Here is a 12303-nt window from a genome sequence, read left to right on the forward strand (position 1 = left end):
GGTGCTTCTCGGCAGTCTTTGATATTTTATCTTTCTTTCCTTATGAAAAATTGCATGACATAAAATAATCAGCTAATATCAACCCCATGTATTTGGCATTATCGAAACAGCAGATTTCACCACTGTTAAAACCACATAATTAGCACTTAATGTGAAGTTTAAAATAAATACCACAATTGTAAGTCACTCGATTCAAATGAATAAAACACACTGATATAACAGAGGAGGCGACACTAAGCAACGCTCGGCCGTGGAAGAAAAGAAAGGGAAAATAAACACAGGCCCTCGAGATGTCCGTTTCCAATATAATCAAACGTGCAGCTGAAATAACGCATTTTTAATGAAGCCATTACAGGCCCTACTATGTTAATTAAAACCAAATAACTTGTCTGTTTTAAACTAGTGTTGTCAAGTGTTTATTTGGCCAATTACAAAAGCAGTGGGAGATCATTATCTGCTGCCAGGAGCGTTGACAGCACGTAGCGCCGGGGCGTGAACAGAAAAGAACAGACCAGAATACGGTACTTCAAAGGGAGAAATGCACCGCACAGACTGGAAGGGGGGTGGGGGGTGGGGGGCTGAGGGGAAAAAACAGAAAAGTGGAAGAGTAAACGAGAGAGCAAGTGAAGTGAGAATAAATGAAGACAGACTAGTTTATGCTAAAAAATATATTTAAAGGGGATTTGGGGAAGAAAGTGAGAATGTCCATGGGGAAGAATACAAAGACTGAAGAGCAAAACAAAAGTATAATTGCAAGAGACGGGGACTGTGTGAGCACGGAGGTACAGAGGCAGGAAGACAAGGAAAAGAGAAGGGAAAAAGGAGACAGAGGGAGGGAAAGCTGGAGGGAAGAGGAGGAGAGGGCTGAAGGTAAGGAGGGGGCTGAGATCCTAAAGGTATAATTCAAAGATGCAGCTTTTTACATTTAAGATTCCCTTTAGACATGTTTTAAGACAATTAAAAAAATACTCATAATTTGTATCTGATAACTTGGAATAAAATTACATCCACTGCTCCTCCCTCATTGAAAAATTAATCTATGACTATCTATGAGTATTTGGATATGCAATTATTTTAAAAGTATGTCCAGGAGAGGGTTCACATTTTCATTTCACACTTGTAAGTCGCATATTGAACCAAGAATGGCTGGTTGTGATATCACAAAGCCCCACTTAAATGTTAAACTCAGGCTTAAGGTGAGCACAGAGAAACTTTCCACTTTCAACAGAGGAAGGGTGTCATACAGATCTATGTAGCAGTGGGTTTGTGTTATGTAGAGAATATTATAAGAACAGTCCTGAGGAACCTCTGAATGAAACTACTTTTAAAATAAACTACCTTCCCTCTTCCTGTGAAAACAAGTCAGATAGTGGGACAAGAAAAACACAACACGCCAGTATAACAGATGTAAAATCTATTGCAGTGCAGCACACAGCTTCTTCTGTGCCACTGTTTATTTTTTCTGCATCTCAGGTTTTGTCTAAGAATCATTTGGGCAAATTCACTGACAGAGCTGGAAGAAGGATTAAGAGAAGGTGAAATAGAGTACAGTATCACTGTGAGAAAAATAATACGCTGGTCTGACAGTGTTTGGGTGTCTATGAGCAGCCGGGCAGGAAGAGCAGATTGCCGATTATTATACCGGCAGTCTAAACATGTTCACCGCAAGCTGAAGGAAGAAGACCTCAGGCCTTTCAGCAGCGGTTTGTGCTCAACAAGTATCAAAGAAAATGGAGAGAATTCTTGAATGAAGAGCTGAAAACTGAAACACTAAAAGTCCCCCCTCCTCCTTCTTCAAACTCGCTGACAGTCATAGAAACGGAGAAAGGGTTAGTTCCCTGAGCACGGCTAAGCCTAGTACAAATGAAGCCAGTGTAAGGCCTGCTGTAGTGCTGAAGAGATAAGCCACTGATACCAAATGTTGAGGAAAAGACTGAGTCCAAAAATTGGAGACTAATAGACACTTATTGGCTAAGCTACAGGAAGGTGGAAAAGCATGAATCAGAGACATCTGAACTGGTTCTGATGTTTTATCTCAAAGTCTCAAAAATTAATTAACAAATGAAAATAAATCTGTTTCCAGATTTACAGATACAGATACACAATATAGCCCTTTCTCCTGGTCAATAATGTTGCAGTTTTAGACCAAAATATTTGATAAAACTTAACTTGATGATCATGACTGCGTAGATCCACTAATTTGTGTTACAGCTGAATGAATGGCAATGAAATAAAGCGGGCTGAAGAGGAGGGAAATAGCAAAAGAAAGAGTGACACTGCACAAAGCCACAGAGAACTCGAAAAGGGAAAGAAGGTTTCAACAGTTGTGCAGTATTACAAATGCAATAGTGGTCTATCCTCTATCCTCTGATCCTGGCAGAGCAACAGTGAGAGCGTCTGGACGGGATGGAGGCTTTCTATGCTCCTCTCATTTAATTACAACACAGAGCTGGAGGATTAGACAGGGGCCTGTGTTCACAGCCTCATACTGGCACTACCACTGAGCTGCTTCCCTCCTCTCTTTCCCCAAATCTCTTGCCTTTCTGTTTTCTGGAATTATCTCCCATCTTCTTCTTTTTAATATCTTCTCCACTTGTCTTCTATATCCCTTTCTCTTTCAGACTGTTTCTCTGATTAAATCTTTTCTTTGTTTAAGCTTTTATCTTCTCTGTTCTCTTTTTGACTAGTTCTGCAGTCACCATCCTCTTCTCGCTGCTCTACCCCTCTAATCCCCCCATCCTGTTTTTGCCGGAATTTCATCTGCGATGCAGACACATCTTTATCTCTGTCTCAAACACATGTTTACTCTTGATTATAAAGAGACAACTGTGAATCCTTTAAGTGACAAAGTTGTGAGCGGGGCATGTGTTTACTTGAAAATATTTGTGCATGTGTTGAAGTGTGTGATTGTGACGAAATGAAGAGTGTGAGCTACGCGTTAACGTGTGTGTTAGTTTGAGGTGTTTGCCCCAGCGGTCTCTACAGACTAAGATGGCACACTGCCTGGGCAAGCCTACACACACACACACACACACACACCTCTATACAACCACCACCACCCACCCTCCACATGCACTCTTCTCTTGATTAATGGAAATCCCATTTTTGTTTCCAGCAGCATGGCTAATTAAACTGGTAGTTAAAACAGTGCTCATTAGCTTGCTACCACGGAGTGCGGCGACCAAGCCCTCTAATGACTGGTTGTAGCTGACGGAGTGCTGCCGGGCGTCAGCGGAAGAGCCATAGAGAATACTACTGTTAGTGCTGACAACTGTATCCTACCCACAGTCACAGTGCACCGTACTGTCACAATGGACCGATACTAATTAATATTCACTGAATAATGCATGTGCACAGGTGGATGGATAAACACTTGGCTTAACTTGCCCCATCACAGGTACGAGGAAATATAGGCAGTGACGCAGTGGTGCTGCTGCAGCACACAAACACTGCAAACAAGTATGATAAAAACAAGAAAAACTAAATCATTCATCAGCCACAACAGATTGTCTTAACTATTGTCCCTGCTGCTCTCCACACACAGCTGCCACCTGAGATTCAGCCCAGGCCCAAACGGAAAAGCCAATTACAGCTGTGGATCTCTCCAGCAGAGATGTTAGCTGTGGCCGAGAACACTTCATAACCCGCTGCTACTCTTCTGCGCTAAGGATGAATTTAGCGTTTGTTTGTGTGGGTACAGAGCTGTTATGAAAGACAGCACAAAACAGTCATGGTAAAAAGTCTTTACCCTGCCACATGCGAATATAACAGATTAGATTATTATCTATTTCTGCCTTTTCACACTGCATATGAATTTGTGAGCAGAAGAGGACAATTTCAGGCATGTGTGTGTTAGATATACCACTCACATTTCTACGAGGGAAGGTGGTAAGGAGCTTGAACTCATCAAAGGGGTATCCCTTGGAGGCCACAAAGTCGAAGAGGACCTGGAGCTTACAGCTGCCCAGGAAACGCCTTTCCAAAAACTCGCCACTTGGTGTGCGGATTCGCAGTTTGCTGATTTGCTCTCCAGACTCCTCGACGGGCTCTGGCGGTAGGGCCTGCTCCAATGACAAGCGGATTGCCTGAAAGAAGGGGTGGGAGAAATCCAGTATTGTGGTCAGTACAACACAGATTTATATTATGCTAATGAGCTACTTGTATATAAGTAGATTTATTTGTAGAAAACAGAGATAACAGAGAAATCTGGGGTTAATGAAGTTGACTCCTAGGATTCCTCCAACTCTTAAATATGACAGTGTTTCTTCAAGATGATGCATAGTCTATTCATTGCATACTACTACAAAAAAAATTAATCAAGGAAAACTTAAGAAATGAAGGATTAATGTACAGCTTAACTACTTTTTCTATACGCAGCGCTTCAGTGTTGACAGAGGGAAGAGCTGTTTACATACAGGTGCCGGTGAGATGCAGCTGTCATCACTGGTGCTGCAGTTCTTTTTCTCAAGCCTATTAGCATTTCAAAGTACTAATCTTTTTTTTTTTTTTTACAGTTTGTTCACACCAGACTCAGTATGAGTAATATTGTGATAGGTAGCCAAAAATAATAAATTAATAATTAGATTAATTCTAAATGAGCTAAAATGACAAAATGAATGGGGTGAGGACAAATGCCTTTCTGATTCATACAGTCTTCTGATTTAGCTTTGTTTGTTTGCTCATTTAAAACACCACTGTAAGAGACACACAATAATAAAACTACACGGATAAGTTCAGGAGTGGAAGGAGGCCAGGAAACATATACAGTCCTCCCCTATACAAGAAAAAAAAATCTGAGATTCAGTCGAATGCAATTATAAAATGTAGCCCGGTCTGTCTATGTTTCTAGAAAACTTAAACCAAAGACTACACAGTAACACTGGCAGTTATGAAGATGGTGGCACACTATCCAAACAAGTATGAAAGACAAGCCAAGAAGTTGCTCCCAGAGTCTGATTGCAGCACAGTTGCCTCACATTAATTAAAGGATCTTCTTGTCCTGAGAATGTTATTAAATTAGTTGTCCTGTGTCTCACCCTGTTCCCTAAAGCCTGATGTAGCTCAGAAGGTTGCCAAGCAGCATTTCAATACGTTAAAAACAGCCAAGTGTGTTTCATGTGTGCTCTTTCATGCTGGCTTACTGTTGCTCAGCCACCCTGTCAGGGAAATCTGAGATTGAGACTGTTGATTATCTCAAGTGTCCACCACAGGCCGTCTAAAGTTGTATCATAAGAGTTAAAATCTTTGATGAAGCTTGAATCTTGGATTTTGGTCATTCTGTCTATGGTGGCGTATCAAGTACAAAGACAACGATCAACTGTCATCTTGCAGAGCAAAACTAATCAGCTCTCCTGTGTTCTAAAAACCGCGCTTCAGCCACTCCCTTGAGCCTTCCTCTTCTTTCTGCAAGTGCCCCTCTCCTCCTCCTCCCCCAGCTTGTTGTTCCTGTTTGGCCAGCCGGGGAGCATATGCTGTGACAACACGCCCCGGTTTTATTTACACACCATAATGCAATTATATTTCATAAGAGTGTACAACAGTAGCTCATTAGCAGCTTCTGGTGTTGGGTGGGCAGGGTAGGGCACGTGCCGCTCCGCCATCAGCTCCCTCAGGTATAAGAGCTGATGCTGACTGAGTTAAAGGGGCCCCCAGGGAAAAACTAACACATACACAAATAACAGACAAGAGTGTGGGCGCAGTGGTGGACATATAAATGCAGACAGACAGTCGACCACAGACAGAAGCATAAACACCCACACAAGTGAGACGTAGCGTCCCTAAAGAAACCACAGGACACACGTCTGGTCGAGCCTGACTGCTCCAAACAAAAAATCAGAAGCATCTATCTGTCCATTTATCTGCCTCTCTAGCTCCACTCTGCTAACCACAGAAAGCAAACAGATGACAGGTGGGTGGGGATGTTTGTGCACCTGACAGCCACACAACTATATGCTAAGACCCCCTGAAGGAAGTAAATAGTAATGTCAACCCACACAGGCACATGAAACACATGTACCCACCACTACCACCACCACCACTCTTCTTTTCACAAAGGCACAAAATCACAAAGAAAGCATTCCCTCTAGCATTGTCTACTCTCTGGTGGTTACTGATGTTTTTGTTGTGTCTGCAGTTTCTGTCATATACACTATGAGGTTACTCCCTCTTAAAACACAACCGAACAACTGAAAACTGTAAACAACAAAAAAATGATCAGAACAGCTACATTGTGGACTGTTGAACTTGTCAGCTTTATAATTAGAATCAATGCAATGTTTGGATACTAAAGCATTTGTTACTATTGCGGTAAAACAATGAATTACACCAACAAAATGTCTGCGGCCTACAAATGAATCTACGTAATGGTCAGGGGAGAGTCTGTCCACAATAGATCCCTGTGGCCAAAAATCAGGCAGTCAGTATTGCAAAGGATAATGTAGTAAGGGAGGAATGATAAAACAAGCAGTAGCCTCAGTGACCTGTTTAGATGAAGAGATGCATTTGTAATATAATCTAATGTTAACATGTGAAAGGAATACAGAAATAGAAATAAAAACTGATTTTATTATAATAATAAAAACTTTTCAGGTTTCTCCAACTTCATCGAATGTAAATAATGATAGTCAGATTCCACTATTAAAGATTAATTGTCAACTTTCCTATAGAGTTCATATTTTGCAGTGAAAAATAAATAAATAACCATAGAAACCATGGTGCTTGGGTAGGAAACACAAGGCCATGGTGGCCATTGTTATTTAAAATACACCAGCCTGCGCACAGTTTGGTTAGTCGACTACAGTGATATAATTAAGAAGGCCCTGTCCAGGGCCCTTTTGTTGTTGTCTGTTTAACTAAAGAGACAAATCACCTGAGCAAGCCGGGTCACCCAATACCTCTCAGTGCCCTGGGGCTCTCTACTGCTGAGTAAACAACAATCACTGAGGACTACACTGTATTACTATAGACTGTATTACAACAATGGTGTCGTCCTCACAGACAATTATTGTTTTCCCTGTATGCGTGACAGTGTGTCAGAGTGTGTGTGTGTGTGTGTGTGTGTGTGTGTGTGTTAGCCCCCTCTTCACATACAATAATTGTTGTCCTGTGAATATGTGTGTTTGCTTGGGTGGTGTGTGTTTGTGCACAAGCCTGTGTACATGAATTGCCTTAGTCTTTTGTTCAGTTAGGTTTCAACATGAGGCTGTGTGCTATACCAACGTAAAGCAGTTAAACTGAACAATAACTGTGTGTATGTACGGTGACATGGACAGGGTTGGGCCTCACTGTAATTAGGATATTTCCTTTTTCTAAAATGCCTGTTCACCCACACTACACACGCTTCACTGATATTGTCAAGTGAGAACAAGACAGACAAAAAACGACATAACATGCAATGGCACAGTCACTGTGCACCAGCAAAACATTTCACTCTTCCACCTTGTACTGATAATGGTGGAATATTCATTTGAAAAAATGAACATAATGTTAATACAATGTGTACATGTCTTCTCACCTCCTTCTCCTCCTCCTGCTCCTTTCTCATCTGTTCCAGGCGAACTTGCTCGGCCTCTTCTCTCTCTTGGGCTTCTCTCTAAAAATGACAGAAATTAATTTAATCAATGCAATAGCAGAGCCAAAATCAAACAGTGACAAGCAGCGCTGAAGACTGTTACTGTGTTGCCTACAGGTTATCACTTTGCTTTGATGACTTGTTTTGGTTATTATCCTCATGATCCAAGCAACCTGATTTTCTGGGCAATGACGTCTTTAAATCTAGTACAGGCTAGTCATGACAATATCAAGGCTGTGATTCAAAAAGCCTCTCTACCTTGATTGTGTCAGGATAGCAGCAACTTAAAGCTAAAATGGGATGCTCTGTAGGCTCTGTAGAAACTGAATTATCATTAAATTTCATGAATATGCTTAAATCCAAAAGCATTAAAATAGCAAGCAACTACTCTTATTTCTGGATGCTTACATATGATAGGGTTATTAGCAAAATGAATATTTTACAATAAAAAAAATGGAGGTGAGACCCATTTAAAATAAAATATACATTACAGTAAAGGCAATACGTAGCTTTTGCTTTTTTGGTTAAACCCTACCATGGATAATGTACATGTACTGCATAATATACTGTGACTCACTCACAGTGATACTGTAAGAGTAGATTTCAAGCTTTTGGTTTTACTTTACAAACATCATCAGGAGCTGATAAGGATGATGGGAAACAAGAATAATAGTAAATAGAAGTGATACAGGAAGACGGTTTGTTTTGTTTTTAAAGTACCTTCTTACGGTCAGCCTCTAAAGACAGACGGTAGGCCTCGTCCTGTTCTCTCTTCACCATCTCTCTTGCCTCACGCTCGTCCTGGGTGGAGGGAGGGAAAAAGAAAGTGGGGCCCATTAGCTAACAAGACAATAAAGGATACACAGGGACAAAACATCTAAGCCGAGGAGCCAAAAAGAATCGAGCAAAGGAAAAATGCAGCATGTCAAGTGTGGTTAGGTACAAACACCAGGTATGAAAGAGTAGCACCAGAGGGGAATTCATTATGACAGGGCTGTCATTTACCAGACCCGAGCTTCTTTTATGTTTCCTCATCTCAGTTTCACCGTCCCTTTCTCTTTCATTCACTCTGCTTCTTGCTTCCTGTTTGTACAGAGGGAAGGGGAAAGGCGGCCTTTCTCTTTCTACCTGCTGTGGCTACAAAGTGTTTTATAAAGACTGGGACTAAATACGAGTGCCCATTGTGTTAACAGTGCACAGCCATTAGTTTTCTATTTCTGAAGGCCCACGCTGTGTGCCAGCCCGGATATGGCGAAGTAAGCTTATTGTGATGATCAGAGGACTACTGTGCAGCCAATCAGTAGCTAAGCAAAAGGACAGTGTGTATTGTTGCATTCAATCAGAAAATGCAAAGGATACATTTGTGCTTTTGACCTGCATAATAGATTAACATTGAAAGGAAACTGTAAAAGAATGGCAGACAGGGACAAAAGCATCAAAAGTGGCGACCTTCAATAGACTGGACCTGAGTCACGCAAACAAGTTGCACAGCAGTTCATGTTTAACACTCATTTTGTGCTGTTGTAAAATGTTTTCAAATGCACCATCTGCATTGAATAGCCCTATGTGCACCAGAGCAAGGAAGCAAAATGTTAATCTACCATGTATCTGCTTAAAGACAATGTAATTTTACTCTCGACAGAAACAGATTTTCCACGTCTATATCTTGGCTACTGATCAAATTGGTGAGACATGAGCTGTCTTCTAGAGGTAATGATAGTCTTATAGAGTCAGAAGTCAGAAATTCAAGCTCACAAATAACAAATAATGGAAAGAGCTGCAAGAAGCTGTTTTTAATTCACAGTGTAATTTAGGAACCAAGTGGCTTAGATCTACTTTAACTCGGGTAAATTTTAACTTATCATTTGTTTTTGGGCAAAATTATTGCTCAGCGGCTCCCTGTCACTCCACAGCCAGAGGCTCCAGAATTAAACGTGAGTGCTCCCGTCTGTGGACCTTGCATGCTCCCTGATTCTGGGATATGTATGTTTGGTGCCCTTGACCAAAGTACTGGCTTCAAAACTCTGGTGTTTCTCATATACAGCATTTTGCTGAGGCCAGCTGTTTATCCCAAAAATGAACAAGGGTTATTTTTGGCAGTTGTTCACATAAAATGCAGTGGAAATGGCCCCTGATGCTGACAGATGCAGACCACAAAACATGCAGTGAGTAGTCAGTCGATTACTAAGTACTAAGCTAAAACACAGACAACCATAGGAATGACTGGCGAGTCAGTAAGGTTGGTTGAAGTCACAATGTGGCTGTCCAGCTGCTCCGTTTCCAGACAGACACAAAAGTCACTGTCAAAGTGGAATGTCTGAGTTGGGTGGGTGTCTGTGTTCGTGTCTGAGTTTGCCTTTGGAGAGGCGAGGTGGAAAATAGAAAGAAGAAAGAGGGAAGGGAGCTTGGGAAGAAGGAAATTCACCAATGCCTGAGAGCTGCTACAGCAAAGATGGGATTAGTGCAGTGTCAAGGTTGAGTTCACCCTTGAGATGGGATGAGTCCTGTCAGATACAGGATATGCTAAAATCCTGCGGTTATTGGTACTAATCATGAATAATCACATTGAACATTATGCTTTCATCATCACTTATACTCTCTACGCTGTCTTCTTCAGAAATTTTCACCAGCCATTTCTTTCTGGCCAGTAACGTGGGGACAATTATCACACTTTAATAGAACAGCTTTACTGCTCTTATGCCATGACAAATCTAATTTCTCTCTTGTTGCAATGATTATAAAAGACAATTATTTTGTACAGAGGTCTTGAAAAGAAAAAAAGACAAAGAAAAATTCTCTGGTGCTTTTTAAGCACAAAAAAACAAGTTACCTTGTAAGAAAAGAAAGACACACAATCTACAGCTACTTTTAATATTTAACAACAACACATAATAAGGTCAATATACATTGTAATGTAGTGAACCAAATTCATTTTCGAGTGTGAACAGGGCTGGGTACTGAATGTCAGTACTTTTGTTATCAAGTGAAATGTGTCCATAGCACATTTTGGAACCATCAAGTAGTGAAAGCTGGCATAAAATGCCTGCTGAAATGTAAATCTAAATGTTGCCAATTTCAGTCGGTTTAATTTAGGCATCATTCTTGCATGGCAGCTTTCCTTCAGACAACATCAAACATTTGAGAACTTATTTGTCAAATGAAAAGAAAAAGAGGCTTTGTAGAAAAAGTAGCTTAGAACCGATGTATTAACAAGTCTCATTTTGATGTTCATCTGTACTGAAACTCAGGTATCGTTTTTTCGGAACTGGTTAAAAAAAATCTCATGATACCCGGCCTTAAGTATGAACCTACAGTCAACTTCATGACTCACAGTTTAATCTGATGCACACACATACTCTGAATACTTCATGTCACTTCTTATCAATAATGATTATTGGAGGAGTGACGAGAGTGGTAAATCCAAAATGAAGCCAGAGAATTGTAGCAATAATAACAACACGGAGAATAGCTGTCACTCAACAGCTGAGAAAGCCTAACCCTAAGGGTGTGTATGTGACAAGATCCACTGCTTAATCACTGTTCCCATAACTCAGATGCTCTGACTCTTAGATTAACATTGTTGGGGAGGCTGTTTGGTTGACTAATTGTAAAACTCCTAATATGGCATGACATGTGTCATCTGTAGATATAGTAGTCAAAAAAGAGGCACAACAATGTCAAAGAAAGTGTGGGAATGCAAGACACTAAGACAAAAGATTTCACAACTGACACACTGCACAGACCAAAACACGTGTATGTGTGAAATGTGAGAAGGAAGAATAGTATTATTAATGATCACAAATCTTACTTAATTATGCAAATCTTTATATTACTTATTAAATAAAAAAAATAATTCAAATTATGTTTCTTAGTCTGTGGAGACTGTATATTCAGTACTTGCAATTTCCTAAATCACTGACCATAAGTAACTAAAATAAAAGAGAAAAACAGAGCTTGGAGAATTATGTGAACACAGATAAAAAACCTGCCTTGACAAAAAACACAGTGTGTCATTCATTTTCTTGTTCGATGTCACTTGGTAAACATGTCAGTAAGTGGTTAAGAGGGTCAGGTGAAAGTCTTTGACAGTGAGGAGACCTTCCTGTCATACTGTCCCAGACTCCTGTCTATGACATGAAAGACCATCACCACTGTTCCCTCATTTTTTTTGTATGGAGTCTATCTGTCAGTGGTGTTTGTCCACTTTCTATTGGGGTAAAGTATGCAACGGTTTAACAATGCAGTCTGATCTGTCCCAACATGTTGCCATTTATCTCTTAAGCAGGACATAATAGACCGGCTCTGGCTCAACGAAGGCCTACGAATGTAGCTACAGTCATACAGCTAGCATACAGATGGCTTAAATTGTTACTAGAGGTCGTCCTATTCCTCATCCTAACCCAATGTATATAAATTATAATATCTTTTTTATTTATTTTATAACAATCCAATTTAAAGCAAAATCAACCTGACCCAACGCATTTTCTACATCTTAAAGAAACAGAGCCTGACATTTTTGTTTGGCTGCTTCCTGTTCAGACCTTACCTCATCTTTGATGTCCTCTTGCTGTTGTGCTGTGAAGATCTCCATTGCTCCCATTAACCTCATCATCAGCTCGTCCACTGTCGTATTGCCTGAAAAAAAAAAAAAAAGCAATCAAACAATCACAATCTACAGTGTGTAATTTATTCTTTTTCATACATTAATTACAGAAAAATATATCTGTAAATAT

At 40.4% G+C, this 12303-nt stretch overlaps 1 protein-coding gene across 1 annotated transcript in view; it reads right to left on the bottom strand.

Annotated features, from left to right (window-relative positions):
* Nucleotides 1–12303, bottom strand: part of faf1 (Fas (TNFRSF6) associated factor 1) — a 59591-nt gene that overhangs the window by 4356 nt on the left and 42932 nt on the right. Inside the window, exons 15-18 of the mRNA XM_056379048.1 lie at nucleotides 12117–12205; nucleotides 8291–8371; nucleotides 7514–7591; nucleotides 3870–4085 (exon numbers count right to left, since the gene is read on the bottom strand). Of these exons, the coding sequence (XP_056235023.1) occupies nucleotides 3870–4085; nucleotides 7514–7591; nucleotides 8291–8371; nucleotides 12117–12205 (464 nt within the window). The remainder of the gene's footprint in view (nucleotides 1–3869; nucleotides 4086–7513; nucleotides 7592–8290; nucleotides 8372–12116; nucleotides 12206–12303) is intronic.

Source organism: Seriola aureovittata, chromosome 6 (genome assembly GCF_021018895.1).
Source record: "Seriola aureovittata isolate HTS-2021-v1 ecotype China chromosome 6, ASM2101889v1, whole genome shotgun sequence".
NCBI lineage: Eukaryota > Metazoa > Chordata > Actinopteri > Carangiformes > Carangidae > Seriola > Seriola aureovittata.